Source organism: Cervus elaphus, chromosome 6 (genome assembly GCF_910594005.1).
Source record: "Cervus elaphus chromosome 6, mCerEla1.1, whole genome shotgun sequence".
Taxonomy (NCBI): Eukaryota; Metazoa; Chordata; class Mammalia; order Artiodactyla; family Cervidae; genus Cervus; species Cervus elaphus.
In genome coordinates, this window is record NC_057820.1 from 4,191,401 (window position 1) to 4,211,486 (window position 20,086).

The 20,086-nt window shown below is 59.4% G+C and overlaps 2 protein-coding genes across 2 annotated transcripts; one reads left to right on the top strand and one right to left on the bottom strand.

Annotated features, from left to right (window-relative positions):
* Positions 1–548: 548 nt before the first annotated feature.
* On the bottom strand, positions 549–13,475 carry TADA2B (transcriptional adaptor 2B). The gene is made up of 2 exons (XM_043906105.1): positions 13,080–13,475; positions 549–1,760 (listed from the first exon to the last, which is right to left on the bottom strand). Exons 1-2 carry the CDS (start codon positions 13,347–13,349, stop codon positions 747–749), a joined length of 1,284 nt encoding a protein of 427 aa, XP_043762040.1. The 5' UTR covers positions 13,350–13,475; the 3' UTR covers positions 549–746.
* A 450-nt stretch (positions 13,476–13,925) lies between these two features.
* Positions 13,926–16,877, top strand: CCDC96 (coiled-coil domain containing 96). The gene has a single exon (XM_043906104.1). It carries the CDS (start codon positions 14,057–14,059, stop codon positions 15,704–15,706), a length of 1,650 nt encoding a protein of 549 aa, XP_043762039.1. The 5' UTR covers positions 13,926–14,056; the 3' UTR covers positions 15,707–16,877.
* The last annotated feature ends 3,209 nt before the right edge of the window (positions 16,878–20,086 follow it).

The window sequence follows — 20,086 nt, forward strand, 5'->3', positions numbered from 1 at the left end:
GCCAAGTTCTAAGCACAGCAAGAAGCACCTCCAGGGGAGGAGGCCCCGCATCCCCCCCAGACACCGCGGTGAGCTCCCTCAAAGTGCCACCGCCAACCGTCGTGGGGAAGCTCAGTTCGGCCAAACCATTCACCACCAAATTCCTCCAGGCCAGTCCCTAGGGATGCCCGACCCGCCCTTTCCCGGCCTCTTCTCCTGCGCGGCCGGCGCCCTCCACCTAAAGTGCCACCTGCCCGCCACCACCGAGGGCAGCCGCGCGGAGCTCAGGTCACAGGGGTGAGCTGGCGGCCGGCAGGGAAGAGCTCCCCTCCGCCCATCTCACAGTCCTGTACCACTGGGAAGCAACAAAAAAAAAAAGTAAATTTCCCGATCTCATCATCATGTGTCCACACTCAACACTTAAAGGCAAATCCTCATCTTAAAGTACTACGTTTAGGGATTCAGTTAAAATATACATGGGTTTTGTCTTCCCCTTGATCCGACTGTTGCTATTGCTTCTTCAGAGGACCGTAAAAAGAATTGATACCCTAAAAAAAGAACTCGATTTGTTTAAAAAAAAGAGCAACAATGCGGGGTAGGGGTGGGGGTGGGGGGGGCGGAAAAGCGTTTCCTCTCCCCCTCCTGCCCACCCCGTTTCGTTTTGGCTCACAAATTTTTTTTTTTCCCTCTTCGCTGTCGGTGTGCTCTCGCGGCGACTATCCTCCATCTGTCCATCCGTCCATCCCGGGCGCTCCGGGCGGCGGGCTTCAGGAGGCGTCCCTGGATATCCACCCGCTCTCGGTGAGGAAGTTCAGGATCCTCTTCTTCAGGACTTTGTCCAGGTAGCTGGGCAGGCGGCTCTTGGAGGGGATGCCCTGGCGCTTCTGCAAGTGGTCCTTGATGATGATGGTCTTCACGGTCACGTAGCGCGCGGGGCTCAGGTTGAGCGAGCTGCACAGCACCTTCTCGCGGTCCGACAAGAGCTCGAAGCCCGGCAGGTGCTCGATGGCCGCGAACTCGCCGTCTCGGCCCTCCTCCTTGCCCCGCTTGGCACCCCCCGCCGCCGCGGCCGCCGCCGCAGCCGCCTTGTTCTCCTTGCGCTTCTCGCGCTTGTGCCGGGCCGCCTCGTACTCGGCCGACTCCTCCATCTTGGTGATGCCGTTGCGCCGGTAGCGCTGCAGCTCGCGGATCTTGGCGCGCAGCATCTTCTCCTTGTGCATGTTCTCGAACAGGTCGTCGAACTCCTTGCACGACATGAACTGGTAGAGCGGCCGCAGCTTCAGCCGCAGCTCCTTCTCCTCCTTGCTGACCTTGCGCCGCGCCGCCCGCTCCTTCTCCTTCTTGTCCTTGCCCAGGAAGGCGGGCACCAGGTTGTAGTCGCGCGCGATGTTCTTGCGCCGCTGCCGCTCGCGGAGCTTGCGCACGTACATGTCCACGTGCGCGCGCTTCAGCTCGATCTCCACGTCGTCGTCGTCGTAGTTGACCGAGAGCCCGCTGATGAGCGTCTCGGCGTCCTGGTCGTACTCGATCTCGTAGTCGTCCCGCAGCGGCATGTAGCCCAGCTGCTGCTGCTCGGCCACCGAGATGTCTAGGGGAGGCAAGGGGGTGGTGAGGCTGGGAGAGAGGGGGCCCCCACTGGGGCAGGTGTGGTCGGTCACCCGGTTGGGGATGGTGTCGGGGATGCAGGCCTTGCCCAGGTTTCCGTGGATGTACATGCTTACGTAATGCTCCATCACTTCCTGGGGGGTCCGGGAAGCGCCGACGTGAGCTGCCATGTCCTCCTGCAGAGACGAGAAGCGATCAGAGCGTCAGGCGCAGGCTGGGCGCGGGGCTCCCTAGGCAGCTCCACCCCGCGGCCCGCAGGCACCGTGATGTCTGTCCCCCACAGCCACTCTGGCTGGGCTGATCCCCTGGATGGAGGGAGAACCTTTGGGGAATCCACCCCCGGAGAAAGTCAGGAACTCAGAAAGGCGCCGATCCGCTCAGAGGGCAGAGCTGAAACCCACATCCCAGACCCCACCTCTTCTCCTGGTTCTCTTAAGAGGACAAGCAGAGGCCACCCGGGCTGGGGCCGCCCTGCCTCCCAGCAGCCTGGCTGCGAGCCTAACAGGCCTGGGTGGACAGCCAGAGCCCAGGGGGCCCCTGCTGGCCCTAGTGACCTCTCCACTCTGAACTAGGAGAACAGATGCGGCCCGGGGCCTTCCGACCAGGGAGGGAGGCTGGCTCACTGCACCGCCTGCGTCCCAACGCAAAGCACCAGGCTCCGTCTCTGATGCCCCGGCCCTGGGCCGGTGTGTCCCTTCCCCGGCTGGCGGTCAGGTGACCCGGGAATCGGGCCACCGCTTCTGCGGGCCCCTGGGGTCCAGCAAGCAGCGGGAGACCGACCCGGGCTGCAGACAGGGGTCACGCCTCCAGAAGGGACCCGCCCTGTGCGCACAGGATTATTAATGGGAGGAAATTGTACAAGTCCCTCAATCTTTTCCTTCTGCCAAGAGGCCTCTTCCTTAAAGGGAACCGCTAAAGCCACTTGAGAAAGCAGCCGCCTGCAGTGTGCACTCGCTCCCAGCAGCCACTCCGCGCCCCGCCGGCCTCACTCCCCTGGCTCTGCCCAGAGACGCTCAGCGCCCCGCCACGGTCGGGATGGTCCCTGCACCCCCACAGGCAGAACGGGAGCCCAAGAAACCAGCCGGTCCCCTGGGGGGCTGACCCTGCCGACCAACCAGGCACAGAGGGGAGGAAGGTGTCAGGAAGCCCCTCAGAGTGACCAGACTGGCGTCCACCCTGCCAGCCTCTCCCCACGGGGCGCCGCTCAGGTGGCAGAAAAGGCCACACCGGGACCCATCCTGCCAGGCCGCCTCTGTGCACAGTGAGGGGAAGCGGGGATCAGAGCCGAGAGCAGGCCGTCTGCTGGAGAATCTACACGGTTCTTCCTTCAAAAACCTCTCTCAGCACCAAGTCTGCAGTTATCCTTTCCCAGGAAACGTTTTGTCCGAAAAAGCAAAAGCAAGTCACAGCCATCACTACCGTCACCAGCTCCCAGATGGTGAGCCCGCGGTCCTCACAGTAAAGGAACCAGGGGGCTCTGGGGGTCAGTAACGCTGTGCCGCAGCTCAGCCCACCCCAGCTGGTTCCAAGGAGCCTCCGGGACACACGTCCTTCCAGTAGGAAAGGCTGTGCTCCCCAGGGAGCCGGGGGCGGGGCACCACCGGCCTGCGCTGCACTGCCCGCGCTGGCTGGCAGCCGGGGTCGTGGGAGCCACGTCTGACCGTCGCCAGGGCCCCCCCAGCGCGGCGCGGCTCAGCACGGGGGCCCCAGGCCTCGTCCAGTGTGGCCCTGCAGGAGAGCTCTGCCCTCCGAGAGGCCGCTGCCCCCTGGCGCCCCGGCAGCCTGCCCCCAGCGCCCCCCGGGTACTCGGCGAGGGGGAGACTCAGCCCGAGGGCGCGGCGGGAGGTTGAGCAGCGATCGGCGTCTGAGCAAACCGAGGCGTCCCCGTGACCTGTCCGGGGGCCTCTCTGTCAGCTCCCACCGTGCGGACGGAGCAGGCAGGGGCTGTGTGGCCGTTCTCCGGCAAGGCTGCCGGGCCCTGTGAGGCCCCGCACGCGAGGGGCCAGGAGGCGCGGCCCGCCTGCGCTGTCAGACACTCCCTAAGGGCCCGGGACCGCAGCCCGGTGCCCAGGGCACGGAGCAGGGTGGCTGGGGGTGCTGGGAGGGAGGCCCTCCGCTGTCTGCCTTCTGAGGACTTGACGCTTTCCGCTGGACGCAGGTACTGCCCGTTCTGAAAACGAAGGGCAGTCCCGAGCATGAGAGAAGCAGGAGGGGGCACCTGGGCCGCTGGGGACCGCTGGGGGGCCAGGACGCGGGGCCGACCCCCACCACAGGCGCCCCGCATGCCCGCGCCAGCACTACAGCGTGCCCCGGAGACAGGAGGAAGTGTGCGCCCGGGGCAGCTGCCTCACGGCGGTCTGTGCGGGAGTTGATTTCTGTGCCGACACTGAACTTCCTGCCCCAGGAGATGCAAAACGCTCACGTTCTGAGACGGAACGGGGAAGGGAGGTGGAGGTTCTGTGCACTAGTTTTTCACTTTTATCAGTAAAACTAAAAGGGACCTCTTTAAAGTTAAATTCTGCCTCAATTCTCTGTTTAAACAGGTATAAGATTTTCATCAAAAATTACTTAAGTTGCTCAGCCGTGTCCGACTCTGTGACCCCATGGACTGCAGCACGCCAGGCTTCCCTGTCCATCACCAACTCCTGGAGCTTGCTCAAACTCATGTCCATTGAGTCAGTGATGCCATCCAACCATCTCATCCTCTATCATCCCCTTCTCCTCCTGCCTTCAATCTTTCCCAGCATCAGGGTCTTTCCCAGTGAGTCAGCTCTTCGCATCAGGTGGCCAAAGTATTGGAGTTTCAGCTTCAACATCAGTCCTTCCAAGGAATAGTCAGGACTGATGTCCTTTAGGATTGACTTGTTGGATCTCCTTGCATCAAATATATATATACACACACACACACACACATATACGTATACATATACATATAAAACACAGCGTCCTTAAAAGAGAGGACCTCTGTTCCGGGAGGCAGCCCCCGCCCCCCAGGCAGCACACAGGGCGGTTGGTTCCTCGGGGCTCACAGGCAGGTTGCCCACCGCTCAGCGTCTTGCTCCATGAACGTCCGCACTCCTGGGGCCTCCGCCTGTGGAGGCGGACGGCCTGGGATAAGAAGCCGGGCAGTCTCCAGACACACAGGCTGGGTTTCCCCAGCCCTGTCAGGCAAGGGGCCGGATGGCCATGGGCCCTGTGCCGCCACCTCGGTGAGCCAGCTCCTCTTCCATTAACACGGGTTTCTGGCTCCAGAGGGACCTGGGCGGTGGCTGTTCATGGAGCCACATCAGTGGGGCTGGTGCCCTGCACCCAGGTCCCCAGGACCCCGCATCGCCGACCACCTTAGCCACTGCCTAGGGGGAGGCTGCTACTCAGGGAGGCGCTGGGCAGTGACTGCTGAGAATCGACCCCGGGGACTGCCAAGTCAGCTCGGTGCCAGTGAGAAAGGCCTGGGAAAGCCCCAGAGCCTGACTTCACAGGCTCTGAGACTGCGGGCCGTGACGGAAGGGGACGGCCCGGCTCTGACCCTCCGAGTCCAGGGAGCACACACAGGTTCCGGGAAGCGGTGACGGACACAGCCCGACGAAGACGGTCCACGCCGGCCACTGGCCCGGCATCCCACTCGTCTGGTCTCACGCGTCTCTGGTCCCCACGTGTCAGCAGGTCACACCAGGGGGGACGGTCCCGTCCACGCCTCACAGCGGCCCGTGACGGCAGGGGGGACATGGGCAGTGGGGAGGTCCTGTCCCTCGCGTGTTCAAGGTCCAAGTTTTTTTGCTTCATCCAGATGGGTGGATGGACAAACAGACGGGACTGCTGGGCGGGCAATGAGCAGCTGAAGTTTCGGGGAAAGAGACTTGAAGGGAAAGTTCAAGTACAAGTGAAATGAACAAGGCACACAGCTGTAGCTGAAGGGGGCCCCTCCCACCGCAGCTCGCGGTAACACCCGGGAAGCAGCCCAAAGTCTGCAGGCTTGTTTTCCTATACACGAACTTAAAAAAAAAAGACTCCCATCTTTAGAACAAGGTGAGGAGAGTTCGGTATGCTGATTCCTGGAGTCATTTGAAAAAGAAAGAAAACGCATCTCTGAGACCCTGCACCGGCCGTGAGATCACCGAAGGGAAAAGATGTAGGACAGTCCCACGGCAGGCTGGCCAGCTCCCGGGGGTGGCCTCCTCCCGGGGGTGGCCTCGGGGGCTCTCCCCTCCGGCCAAGGCCGCCCCCGCCCTGTGACCCGGCCTCTGCCCACAAATGCCAGCTGCCCTCTCTGCCCAGAGCCTGGGGCCGGGCCTCGGGCCCTGCTCCAGGCCCCACCCCTTCACTGCTGAGTGACCTGGACGCGTCACTAACTTCTCTGCGCCTCCTGGTCGGGATTACGGGGGTGCTACTGCCTGCCACCACCACAGGACAGTCGGGGATTAAATGAGGTGATCCTGGTGCTGGGCACGGCTTGGCCCATGGATGCTGGCTTTGTTATTCCTGCTTCCACGGCCTGTGTTCACCAAGGTCCCCTCCTCCAGGAAGGCTTCCGTGGTGCCCAGAGTGAGGCTCACGTCCTGGCTCCTCACTCACTGCCATGAGACGTGTGTCATCTCGGCTCCTGCTGATCATCTGTAATTGCTCCTCTTAAGGGTTTTGTCAGGATAAAACACACCATCGTGAACAGCCACAGTCAATGTGTACGGACATTTACGGGTTTCACCTCATCTCATCCTCCGAGCAGCGTCCCCCGCCTCCCAGATCGCGAGGACCACCTTGGGCACGGCCACCCCTGGGACAGAGGCCAGCTCTCGCCCACCCGCAGGCAGAGCCGTGCCAGCAACCCCTTTCCGGACGGACCAGCTCACAGGCGTGCAGCCTCGGTGCCCTCTCTGACCCCCCGGACGTGTGGGGGACACCGCGGGACCCACTTCTTGCCGGTGCAGAGCATCCAGTCCCATCTCTGCGCGAACCAGCGCCTTTACCAGGATGACTCGTTCATGTCACAGAGCACCCTTCCCGTGCGGGTCGTCGGCGGGGCTGCTCTGGAGTACCCCGAAGGGAGCACGTCCCTTCCTGACCAGACTTGTGTCTGCCTGGGGGGTGGAGGCCGGGAGGCTGGCTTCGTTCCGAGGCTCCAGGGCCAGGCCTGGGAGGGGCGAGCATGCTACATCCCCCCAGGGAGACATGGCTCCCGCTTCCTCGTTCTTTAAAGGAAGAAGCCTCAAGAGGACAGAAGCAACCAGAGGGCCCACCATGTGGGCAGCTGGGGTAGAGACCCAGGGGGGCAGCCAGGATGCTGCAGGGCCTGGGGGGATGGGGTGAGGGGGGGCAGAAAGAGCCGCCTGCCGGGCCAGGAGAGCGCGGGGTCCAAGGCCGAGGAGCGGGCGGTGGGCCCGCAGGACCGGGTGAGGTCAGAGCCGTGGGCCCAGGAGGGCGCTCCAGGCTGGCTGCCCCCGAGGACCCAACCTGGGCTCTGGACTCGGACCCGGGCCTGCAGACCTGCCGGCCGCCCGCGTGCTCCGGTGTGCATGCACCTCCCCGCAGCTGGGACTCTGGCCCAGCACACCCTCACGGGGCCCTGGATGCGGCCGCTTCCCTCTCCAGCCCAGCCGGTCACCTTTTACAGTGAAGAGAATGCCCACCGGCCTCTCGAGCGCTGGGAAGACGCCCTGGGCCGGCCGCCTGCATCTCCAGACCCTCCCCCTGCCCTCCAGCCCAACCCGCCCCGCTCCATGCTGGCCGGTCAGGGCCAGCTGCCACGATAACTGGTCTCCCGTGCATCCTTCCAGGCCAGCGGCCCCTCCAAGTGCCCTGTGTCCCTGGGCCACCGCTTCCGTCTGACGGGTCTCTTTTTTTTTAAAGCTAGAAAGCTCCATAAGCCTCCGCTCTGTCCCAGGGTCCCCGTCCTCTTCCCTGAACTCAAGATTCACCCGCTCAGACCTGTGACCGCCCCTCACGGGGACTAAAGCCTCTCAGGTCAAATCAGGCTACACTTGTGAGACAGCTTTATGAAGCCACGGGCCCCTCTGCAAAAACCGCATGGCGGGTCCTCCAGGAACACACAGGATTACCTCACCATCCAGCAATTCCACCTCCTGGTGTTTACCCTAACTAACAAGGACTCCAGCGCTATCTGGACACCTGTGTTCACCACAGAAGCACCCCCGAGAGCCAGGGCCCATCCAGACGAGCAGATAAACCAAGTGTGGTCCGTCCACACCGCGGACTGTTACTCAGCCTCAAGCACGAAGGAGGTTCTGACACCCGCTACAATACTGGCCAAGCCGGGACGTTATCCTAAGAAACAAGGCAAAGAGCTCAGACAGTGTGTGAACCCACTTAGGTGAGGTCCCTAGACAGGTAAACCCACAGCGACACCAAGGAGAACAGCAGCTAAGAGGGGCTGCGGGAGGCGGAGACGGGGTTAGTGTTTAACGAGGACTGACTTTCTGTTCGTGAAGACAAGAGAGTTCCGGCCAGTGGTGACGCCCCCCAGCAGCACTAATGCGCTCCATGCCCCTGAACTGGACACTCACAAGTGGTTAAGATGGGGAACTTTACATCATGTATCAGTTCGGTCACTCAGTCACGGTCGACTCCTTGCGACCCCGTGGACGGCAGCACGCCAGGCCTCCCTGTCCATCAACTGCCGGGGCTTGCTCAGACTCGGTTCCATTGAGTCGGTGATGCCATCCAACCATCTCATCCTCTGTCGTCCCCTTTTCCTCCCGCCTTCAATCTTTCCCAGCATCAGCGTCTTTTCCAATGAGTTAGTCCTTCACATCAGGTGGCCAAAGTATTGGAGATTCAGCATCAGTCCTTCCAATGAATATTCAAGCCTGATTTCCTTTAGGATTGACTGGTTTGATCTCCTTGCAGTCCACTGTATGTCTAATGTATACATAAAGTGTATACTACGTATACATAAAGTATGTGTATACATGGATACATGTATCTAATATATACATAAAGTATACACTGGATACATGTACCCATGTAAATATGTATTTTACGTATGCATTATGTATATATAATATATACTTTACCACAATAAAAATATATACATTTTTCAAATAGTAAAAGTTTTACAAGTTGCATGCCTTACTCTAGCTACACTGGTGCTTCTTAAAGTAAAGGGTCCCCGGGACAGCAGCAGCATCACCTGGGAACCTGTTGGAACTGCGGACTCTCACGCCGCCCCCTGACCTCCTGACTTCAGAAGGGTGGGGTGGCGGGGGAGGACAGGACTGTGCTTAAGGAGCCTCCCAGGGTTTTCTCAATCACTCTGAGAGTTTGAAAACCACTTGCTCAGGGACTGGCTTTCCCTGGTGCTCCGGTGGACTCCATGCTCCCTCAGCAGGGCTGCAGGTTCAACCCCGAGCCAGGGGACTAGGGCCCACAGAACCAGCCCCCCAAACAACAAAGGCCCCGCTCTGCATAACTCTCTGACCTCTAGCTGGCTTCTCCACCCAAGCTCTTCCCTGCCCCTCCTTGATGGCGATTAAGACCCCCGCTCTCAGGAAGCTGACAGGATGAACTGACCCATTTCCCACCAACGCACAGAAGGCCTCCGCCCTGCCGAGGAGAAGTGCGCTGAGGACTCACTGCATCAGAGCCCCGGACTCTCTGTAACCGCTGCATCCAGACCTCACCCGCGGACGCTCTGCGTGTAGCGTGGGGTCCAGCACAACATGGGTCCTGAGTGAGTGCCAGACGATGAAGGCACACAGCGCGTCCGCGTCACCCAGCCTGCCGGGCCCCACTGTCATCCACGCAGGGAGAGCCCTTGTTCATGACGTTCCGCCTGCCTCCGGTAATCAGCCTGAACGTACGTTCACAGCACAAGGCCTCGCAGAGTCCACAGACCACTCCACGTCCTTTTTCAACTTGAAATCAAGCTTCGGGGCCAGCGTGAACCCCACCTGCCCCTGGAGTCCTCCTGACCACCAGAGGTGGGGGGGGGCCCCGGCCTCCCTAAAACCGGTCGATGCTCCAGCAACCAACCAACGAATGCGCGGCGCCGTGGGAAAGTGCAGCCTGGTGTTCACATCCGTGCTTGCGTCCCCCAGGGTCCGTGTCCTCCAACCTCGAACCTGCACAGCGCCCAGCACGCAACCAGCGGCCCGGGACGAGGCAGCTCAGAACCCACGGTGCTGGGACGTGGTGGGCCCAGTGAAGTCTGAGCTCTTGCCTGGCCTCCCGTCACAGGTGTCAGCCCCTCACCCCCCGTCCTCTCTGCTGCTCGTCCCAAACCCTCCTGGCCTTGCGGCCAGCACCCCTCAGCCAGGCCTGGACCCTGGGACACGCTGTGAGCAAACGGTCCAGACTTCAGCAGGGCCTGTCCCCACGGAGTCCCCACAACCCCGCGCCCACGTGTACCACCAGAGAAATCACAACGGTCTCGCCTGCCTCTGCATCACTGTCCCCACACGCACACCCGCCCGTGGGACCAGGTCCCTGTCCCTCAGCCCCGGCCCCCTTATTCACCCCCCACCCAGTCGGGTCAAGAACCAGCTCCAGCCAGGAGCACGCAGCAGGAGGTTAAGCCCCGGCTCTGGCCTCACCACGTGGAAGCCGGGGCCTGGAACAGGGCCTTGCATTCTCGGGATCGCTGCTCTTCAACCAAGAACCAGCCCACAGCCTGCTGAAAGGAGCAGGCAGACACGCGTGCAAAGCGCCTCACCCAGAGCCCGCACCTGCTGACGGCGGCCTGCTCACACCTGGAAACAGCCCGCATCTCAGCACTGCAGAGGAGCCTCTGAGGAAGCAGAGCGAAGCTCAGGGCAAAGGCGCCCCAGAGAGCAGAGGGAGAGATGGGAGAGCCACGCCCCGGCCTGCCCGTGGACCTCCGACCCCAGACCCCAAGGCCTGCTAAGCAGGGAGAAGCCCCCGGCTTTGTCTCTTGGAGCAGCTGAGCCTGCTGCCAGCCCAGAGTCGGAACCTGCCTTTCAGCACGCTTTCCAGATGGTTTGAGCGCAACTTAAAGTAGTCCTGCTCTCAGAGCACCCTCCCGGCCTCCCTCGGCATCTACAGTACATCTTTTAGCCCCAGGCTCACTTTTCAAGTATTTTCCGCAGAGCTGCAGGGGAGGCAGTGCTGACGGGGCGGCTCGGAGCACAGACTCGGACACCAAACGATTCGGCCCGAAGCCTGTGGCACAGACCTGTGCTAGGAGGCTCTCACAAGGAACCACGCGAGCTCAGCACAGGGCCCGGCACCCAGCGAGCCTCTCGGTCCATGCCAGCTATTTTTAGCGGCAACTGCAGAGATAAGAGCTGCAAAAATGAAGCGGGGAAGGGAAGTCTCTCTGAAGCACTGATATGGGAGCAGAAAGACCAGTCACAAACCATGATTGGGGGGGTCGGGGAGTGGGGAGCACTCTCAACAGAACAAATAACAAATGATCAAAAGGATCCCGGGGTAGGTAGACGCTGAAAGGCCCTGCAGGCCCTCAAGTTTCACCTTCGTACAACTGGAAGCCGCTGCAGGCTGATGGGAGGTGACCTGTCCTCAGACACGGCTCCAATCCTGCTTCCTGGAACGGGCTGCAGGGCCCGGGGACCAAGCAGAGAGGCCAGTCCGGAGGCTCCAGGAGCTGTCAGGCAAGAGATGGACACCAGCCTGCGCTGAGGCTGTGAGAAGAGGCTAGCTTCTGGAAGATTCTGAAGATAGGGCTGCCACTGAACTGGACCCGGAAGAAGGCCCTGAGGATGGTACTTCATTTGCAGCCCAAGGAGCCAACCGATCAAGGTGTGAGATTTGGGTCAAGGGAAGTGGAGGAGTCCAGGGAATACGCACCGGGATGGCAGGGATGGGTTTGCAACCAGAGGCTGGACCTCAGGACCAGCCCGCCACAACCCTGTAACGCCCATGAAGGCCAGGCTGACACCGTTCCTTCCACACTCCTTCACCGTCACAGGACGCGCATGGAGCAGAGGCTCCACACACGTCCATGGACAGCGCTTCAGGACCAAGTGAGGGGGGTCCGGGGGGTGGCCTCCGTGATGCTGGCACTCAGCTGAGAACCGGGAGCAGTGTCTCTAAGGAGCTGGGAGAGGCTCGAGATTCCAGGGCTGCGGAATGGGCACGGGTCCCCGAAGACGGGCTCGCTTGACCGACAGAAAAAAGCTAACCTAAATACAGGCAGGGCAGGTTTGGGGACGCGGGGAGAAGCGTGGAACGTCTCCAACGGCAAGCCCAGGAGAAGGGGCCGGCGGTCGGGCCCCAGCATCTGTGGGCTCAACCCTGCTCTGACATTTTAGACAAGGGACAGAGTACGGGATGATTCTGGTGGCCTGGGAGGATTCTGGAACAATCCCGCCCCCCCCCGCCGATGGCGAGGGACGGCTGTGCTGCTGGAGAAGTGGTTCGGGGAGCTGGGGGACCACCACATGGAAGGGTATGGAAAGAGGAGGGAGTGGGCTCCCGTCTCTCCCCCCGCACTTCTCACAACGCCTGGAGGTGGCCACACATCCCTAGTGGTTATGGGCCAAAAGCCAGCCAGGCCTTCTCCTTCTAACACGGCCGAAAGCCTCCTCTTGCAGAGTGCAAAGAACACTCAGAGACCACCTGGGGAAGAGCCACCACATGCCTCTCTCTCCAGAGCCCGATGTGGATGAGTGCAGTCCAGCTGTGTTCTCCCTCGGATAAATGTCCCCAAAGAAACCTCCTGAGAGAAAGTGAAGTCGCCCGGTCGTGCCTAACTCTGCGACCCCGTGGATGGTAGCCCACTGGGTTCCCCTGTCCATGGGGATCCTCCAGGCAAGAATACTGGAGTGGGTTGCCATTTCCCTTCTCCAGGGGATCTTCCCAACCCAGGGGTCAAACCCCGGGGTATCCTGCACTGCTGGGGCACTCTTTACCAACTGGGCCCCCAGTGGAGAGACCCAAATGCAAAAGGTCAGGCATGGCCCGGTCCATGCGCTCCGCGGCAGAACCCACTCAGCCCAGGTCACACGAAGCCCAGGGTGTCGCGGGGACGCAAGGGTCAACAAGTGCCTGGCAGGGGCCACAAGGCCACAAAGTGAGTGGTGGCCGCGGCGGTGAGGGTGGCCGGGAGGACCAGGAGCGCCTGCCTGCAGGGCAGAAGGCGTAGAGAGGAGCTGCTCTGGCCTTCAGCACACTGTCCCCCAGGCAAAACCCACTCCTTCCTGGGCCGCCCTACTGCTGTCAAGGCTCAGAGCCGCCCGTGTCCCCCCGACTCCCTTCTGGGGAGTCCCCTGCGGGGCGCCGGGCTTCGCCCAAGGGGTGCACTAGACAGACACCCGCAGAGGTCACCCCAAAAGGCTGGGAAAACGGCCCGGGGGTGGGGGGTGGGGGGCAGTCAGCCCGATTCCCGCCCCCCCGCCCCGCTACTTCCTGCTGTGTGACCTTGGGCGGCTGGCTCACCCTCTCTGTGCGCCTGGCCCTGCCCCGGGAGGCGGGCGCGGGCCCCTACCCCCTGCCCATGGCCACCCCCCGCGCCCTCGCGGAGCCAGCACCCCCGCAGGTGCGCCTGGGGCCCCGCCGCTCACCCAGTTCCCGAAGCCGAACTGCTCGATGGCATCCAGCAGCAGCTGCTCCTCGCGGCTGGTCCAGCCGCCCTCGGCCTCGGGCCCCCAGAGCGTGAAGCGCCCGCCGTCCACCAGCTGGTAGCCGTGGTAGCGGCGGTGGTGGCCGATCTCGGCGCCGGCGGAGAAGCACTCGGGGCACAGCTCGATGTCCTGGCACTCAGTGCAGCGGAAGCGCAGCGGGCTCACCTCGGCCAGGCAGTACACGCAGTACTTCTTGCCGAGCTCCGCCATCTTCCGCCGCCGGGGCCCCGCCGCCCCGCGCTCCAGCGAAACCGCCGCGGCCGCCGCCGCCGCGGCCGCCCCGCCCCAGGCGCCCGCTGCAGCCGGCCTGCCGGGCCGCGCGTCCCGCCTCAGCGCGCAGGCGCCCTCGGGCCGACCTGGTCGCGCACCGCGCAGGCGCCGCCGGGCGGGGGGGGTGGGGGTGGGGGACCCGGCCTGCTGCTCTGCGCCTGCGCTTCCCCCCCGCACCCCAACCCCAGAGGCCCCGTCGCTCTGGCAAGCGGGCGGAAAAGGAAGCCGCGGCGGGACGCGCCCCGCCCCCTTTCGGTGAGAGCCTACGCCCTCCGCCAATCAAAGCCGCCCCCCGTCGTCCGTGAGCAGCCTCCCATTGGTCTGCTCTGGCCTGGAGGCGGGGAGAACGGGGCGGGGCCCCAGGCCCTGGAAAGCGGGCGGAAAAGGAAGCACTGCGGGATGTGCCCCGCCCCTTCTAGGTACGAGCCTACGCTCTCCGCCAATCAAAGCCGCCCCCCCGTCGTACGGGCGCGGTCTCCCATTGGTCTGCTCTGGCCGGGAAGGCGGGGAGGAGAAGGGGCGGGGCGTGGGGCAGAGGCCCAGCCAATCGCCGGGCCCCTCCGCGCGCGCCCCTGGTTGCCCCTGGAAACCGAACAGCCAGCAGCTCCCCGCCGGAGGGTCTGCGGCGCTGACCTGAAGGGAGGGAGATGGACGACCACCCTGGGGACCCCGAGACGGAAGATGGAGAGGTGGAGAGTCTGGCCTCGCGGCTGTCCGGGGTCAAGGCCAGCTCCGTCCCCCCCTCCCCGGTGGAACCCGCGAAGCCGGAGCCGGAGACGAAGACCGTAGAGGCTTCGGAGGAAGGCGCCGCCGCGCCGAAGCCGGCCAAATCCCAGGAAGGGCTGGCGGTCACCGAAGCTGCTGACGAGGAGGGGTCCGAAGAGCTTGAGAGCCCGGCCGAGGCCCAGGAGGAAGCCGAGCCAGGGAAGCCTCGGGAGGCCGGGCCTGGGGAGCCAGCCGAGCCGGAGCCCGAGGAACCCGAGGAGGGGGAGGAGGAGGAGGGCGAAGAAGAGGCTGCGGCGGCGGCGGTGGCGGAGCCCGGGAGGAAGGGAGCCCCGTCGCAGGTCTCTCTGCAGCAGGCCACGGTCGGCAAGGAAGAGGCCGCGGCAGCCCGGGGCACTGCGCAGTTAGGCCAGGTAGAGGAGGACGAAGAGAGCGAGGCGAGCGAGGAGGGGTTGGAGGCCCGGGTCCCCCGGAAAGACGAGGACGAGCTGAGAAACCTCGACGAGGGGCTCGCTGTCGAGCCTCACGACTGGAGCGAGGAGGAGCAGAAGCAGCAGGAGCAACAGCTGCGCGCCGAGCTCCTGGAGCAGTATCGCGCCCTGGTGGTGGAGCGCGGCCGCTACCAACGCTACAACATCTACCTGCAGCACAGGATCTTCGAGGCGCTGCGCAAGAAGAAGGGTGTGGAGGCCGCCGCCGAGGCGCCCGGAGGTGACAGGGGCGCGGAGCCCGAGGCCTCTGAGAAAGAGCAGGCCTACCTCCGCCACCTGGCCGTCCTGGAGGACCTGCGGAAGCAGGAGGCCGACGACCTGCGCTGGTATCACCACGAGCTGGATCAGCTGAAGCTGCAGTGCCAAGAGAAGGTCTCCCGGGTGGACAAGGAGTGGCGGCGCTTCCAGGCGCTCAAGAAGCAGGTGGTGATGCAGGCCATGGGCAGCTGCCGGATGAGGGGCGGCCGCCAGGTCGCTCTGCGAGAGGTGGAGCAGATCCAGGCTCTGGAGGATAAGAAGGAGAAGGAGATGAGCGCCGTGAGGCTAGAGAACGTGCAGCTGAAGCAGAGCCTGGTGCATTTTGAAACCAGGATGAGGACCCAGGAGGACCTGACCGAGGGCCTGCTCCTGATAGACTTTGAACAGCTCAAGATCGAGAACCAGACCTTCAACGAAAAGGTCGAGGAGCGGAACGAGGAGCTCCTGAAACTGCGCCACAAGGTGACCAACAACGTGCAGATAATAACTCACGTGAAGGAAAAGTTACACTTTGTGGACATAGAAAACATGTGTAAAAAGGCAGAGCTCATGGAGATTGAGGCTCAGGTGGCCCAGAAGAGGGACATCTTGACCAAGACTAAGCAAGCCCGAGATGGCCTGCGGCTTGACAACATCAGGCTGAATCAGAAGTGTGGGCTTCTGGGCAAGGAATCCCTCCTCCGGGACATGGAAGAGAAGGTGGACAGGACGGAGGTGCTCAACCAGCGCCTGGCGAGCCTGAAGCACCACCACGCCGGGCTTGTTCTGTCCTGTAGAGGCGTGAAGCAGAAGATTAGGGAGGCCAAGGCCTTTCTGCCCTCCTGACTCAACTGATGGGCAACTTCAGTCTCAGCAAACTCCATCCTTCACTAACTGCTGTTCTCCCTTTGTTGTCACTCTCGAAAAGGCCCCTGATGACTGGGATGAAATTGTGTTTTATATTTTTAATTTTTCAGCTTCCAAATTAATGCTGAGCACAGAATTGAGTTAAATATAGAGAAAATAGTAAAACAGGTGCAGGGAAACAAACAGGGATGGCTTAATGTACCCGATTTCTCATAAAAAGCTGTCACAGACCTTTTTCTCTCTGAGCAACTCCATAATTTCAGTGTCCTGACACTGAGGAGAACTGATCCTCCTCTATGTTCAAGAGTGTTCAACAAACGGGCAGAGTGCCCAACAAATTCCTGTGCACCAAGCACAAGAGTAAATCCTCTTTGAATGGATTGAACTGTGTGGTCCTGAATCGCTCGTTTCAGTTCAAACCTCACTAATTCCCTTAAAACTGTTTTGCATGTAAACAGCGCTAGCTTCTGGGGTAATCAACACCCAGGAAAAGAGGGATGAGAAACAGGGAGAAGAGCCTTGTCCAATGAAAGGAGGCTCAGTCTGTCTAACTGTGAATGTCTGTTTCTGGCTCAAGGACAGTCTTCAATGCTAGTGAAACATTTTCTTGGACCCACTAAAGAAATGCATTGATCTGTACCAAAAATGAAATTTTGTTTTCCAGTGAAGACAAAATGGTGACTGTATTGTGTTTTGCAGGTGCAAAATATACAGAGTGGTGTGACTGCTGAGTGTCTACAAGCCTTTCATTTTCAGCAAGATATTTTCAGATCTCAGACCATCACTAAGCACATGATTTTTTACTGTGCCAAATATTAACATGAAGAAACCCCTGACAGGTCTATCCCCTTAACCTGAAATCAGCGATGGCTGTTTTAAGGTCTCTTTGATGCTTTGGGAGTCAGGGGCTTTATTTCTTTGTAATCTTAGCTTGAATTTTGAGATGTGTGCAGATTTGGGATTAAAAGTATTCTTCCATCCCTAAATTTAAGAAGGATCATAAGAAGGGTGATCTCTTCTTCGGTGCTAAATACCTTTAGAAAACCCCACTGTACGCAGATGACTCAGTTGTGAGACTATCACGATAACTTTTGTCTTTCGATGACATTTTGTTTTTTAAAGCCAATAAGGACTGATTAAAATTCCCTAACTTCCACAGCATGAATACTCTTTTATAATATCGTACTTAGTCAAAGCACATAAACGTAACAGTGAGGACAGTAAAAAGCTTTGCCTTCCTGCTTCCCTTCTCTTTTTCCTCTACAACTTTTTTCATCTTCTCTGTATCCTATTCATCAAGACCAAAGTAAAACAGTGATTCCCTGGCGGATAGAACTTGGTTTTTCCTGTGCCTCAGACTGGGAACAGCAGTGGCCCACTCTTTTGTGGCTGGGGAGGCTTCAAAGACAAACTGGCAACAGACTCGGTGCCTATAGCTTTTATGATGAGTCTCCCGGCCTTTGGTTCACTAGAGAGAGAACAAGTATTTTCAGCTGACTTTGAACCACCGGCAATTACCCAGGTGGATTTCCTCATCAGCCATCAACCTGGTGACCAGTAGGTCTCTGAGATGTGGGGGTGTGGGTGTGTGGGTGTATTCAGTCATGTTTAAGCTGCAAAATTACCGATGTCCTCTCCAATTATGTTACCTGTGCTGAAGATGTTCCAGTTGACTAGAAGGTAATAATCTTCTGTTAACTATTTCATAACGAAGTTCCAATAACTCACAAGCTGTTTCAGACAGACCATGTCCGAGGAAGAAAGCCAGGGACCCAAAAATCATCATCTGCCTCCCTCAGCGCCTGACAGCTGTCTGCAGGCACAGCGCCACCCCAGCCTGTGACCCGCCCGCCCCTCTGTGACCGTACCCCCAGGAGACAGAGGCCCTGGGAGGCAGACGGTGGGTTTATCATCCTCCCTGCTGACCACCACAGTGAGCAGGAGAGTCGGGCGCAATAAATTTGTTGGGTTAATAACATTCACGTTTGTCTCATTTGCTGAATATATTTGTTACTTGAATTCCTATTACGTGTCAGGCAACAAGTCCCATGCCAGATTCAAAAATGATGACAGGTAGTAACGAGGATGTCTCAACAAAGCAGAGCCAATGAGGACAAGGACAGGGAGGCAGGCTAGTAGCTTTGGAAGGAGGACCCCAGAGACACAAAGTTGTCCATTCCAGCAGATCCGCCCCCTTCCTCGAGGGGACAGTTACAGAGCAGTGCCCCAGTCCGGACTAGAAACCCCTAAAATTAAGATTCTTATGAACACCAAAAGGCTATAAACACCTAAAATTAAGATGATCCTTATGAACACCAAAAGGCTACAAAATGAACACCAAAACACCCCTAAAATTAAGATGATTCTTATGAACACTCTTTGTCAAAAAGTACAGGGCCTGAAAAATGGAAGCACAAGACAATCTAAATAATATGTCCATGAAACTAGCCTCTTGGTTTTCTGCTTTCTACATTTTATCCTAATTTAGAAAATAAAACACACAACCACTTGCTAATCTTCGGGGAGATGGCCAAGGCCTTTCCTTAAGGGTAGAATCTTTGATTCTCGAATGACTGCACCCATTTTGAATCATCTATGGCATCTCTTAAATTTCTTGCAAAATAACCTCACCGCAGACTCCCGTCTCATCCTCTCTCAAATCCTGGCCACTCCACCTCCTCCATCAGGCAGGTGGCTCGGCCTGTGTGCGCCTCCGTCTCCTCGGTGGTCACTTCAGAGTTGTCCTGAGGATCAAACATACTTTAAGGAAAGGTTTAATGTAGTGCCTGGCACGCAGTTAACATGTAACATCCAACATACTAAGTATTCTCCAGCTGTCTCACCCCCACCCAACTCAACAGCATCTGAAAGAGATTTGCCTTTACTGAGACTTTTCAAAGCTTTTAGTGTTCTTAGAAGCAACATTTTCGCAACACTGTTTTGACATAGCATTTAATTGAATTATGTAAATACAATAACTACTACCATTGGCATAAAAAACTTGAGAATAATCAGTGACTTAGGCTCAACTCATGGAAGTAGCTGTCTAAGTGCCAGACAGCAGCCTACAGGCAAGGGAGATTCAGGGTGAACTAGCCTTTCTCTCTGTTTTTAAATGATCTGAACTGGATGAGGCTGCTGTTACAGAGGGCTTTTTGTTTCTTGTTGGCATCGGCGGCATAAGGGACACAGGCACTACCTGGATAAAGCCCAAGGCATCTGAAAAGGAAACACTTCTTCACCACTAAATGAAAACCATTTTTGGATGACAGCACATGTGAAATTTTTTAGTTCCTCAGTGGAAATACATGCTTTTCTTTTCGTGTAAGTTCGTCTGCAGTCATAATTTAGATTTTTACCACTAGTCAGGCGTGCATGCTTGCTCAGTCGCTTCAGTGGTCTCCGACTCTTTGTGACCCCACAGACTGTAGCCCGCCAGGCTCCTCTGTCCACAGGATTCTCCAAGCAAGAAGACTGGAGAGGGTTGCCACTTCCTTCTCCAGAAGATCTTCCTGACCCAGGGATCGAATCTGTGCCTCCTGCATTTCCAGAAGATTCTTTACCCACTGAGCCACCTGGGAAGGGTGTCTTTTATAAAAAGAGAGTGCATCCACCCCCAATACTAGTTTGTTTTAAACTCTGAGATGGTCTTAGGGTGATGAAGCATGCAGATGCTATGGATGAAAGGGACCCCAGGAGACGACTTCTACTGTGTCCCGTCTGAGGACCTGGCTCTAAGGCTTCCCTCTGCCGGCCACACCCCTCCTGTGCTACTCCTGGTGACCCAGAGCTCACCCCAAGGCCTGGCTGGGGGGCGCCCGCCTCCCGGCCCTGCTGGTGCAGCACCTCCTTCCCTCTCTTGCCTTCTTGGCAGGCTGCACACTTCAGGGGGTGGTTGTCTTTGACCTGTCAGGCCCCTAGTTTCTCTTGGGAAAACACTCCCCAACTTCCACCCTTGCCACAGTTGGCCAGGGGTCACCCTTCAGGGCCAGCCATCAGGCACGGCTCTGCCTCCTCAGAGCAGAGGTCAGAAGCCCCAGAGCAACATGTTCTCTGGGGAGCCTCGGGCCAGAGTCTGAGTCCCCACTCTGCCACCACACAGCCGGAGGGGCCCAAAGCAGATGGCTTCTGAGCCACGCCTCCGACACGGCCGCGACAGAGCTGCTGCGGAGATAAATGAAGTCATCCTGGAGACTGAGCCCCAGGCCTGGCGTGGGCGGAGCAGTGAGCGAGCCCCCAGCTGTCAACCCTCGATAACCCTCCACCAGCCTCAGCCTGCAGAGGGTGGAGACCACAGGGCAGTGGCCCGGAGCCCTGGGGCAGGCCGCCCGTGGAGAGGGAGGGCGCTGTTTCTGAGCA

Coding starts and splice junctions, on each gene's coding strand:
- TADA2B (XM_043906105.1), bottom strand. CDS start 13,349: ATGGCGGAGCTCGGCAAGAAGTACTGCGTGTACTGCCTGGCCGAGGTG. Junction 1,761..13,079: donor AGTTCGGCTTCGGGAACTGG/GTGAGCGGCGGG, acceptor TCGTCTCTGCAG/GAGGACATGGCAGCTCACGT.
- CCDC96 (XM_043906104.1), top strand. CDS start 14,057: ATGGACGACCACCCTGGGGACCCCGAGACGGAAGATGGAGAGGTGGAG.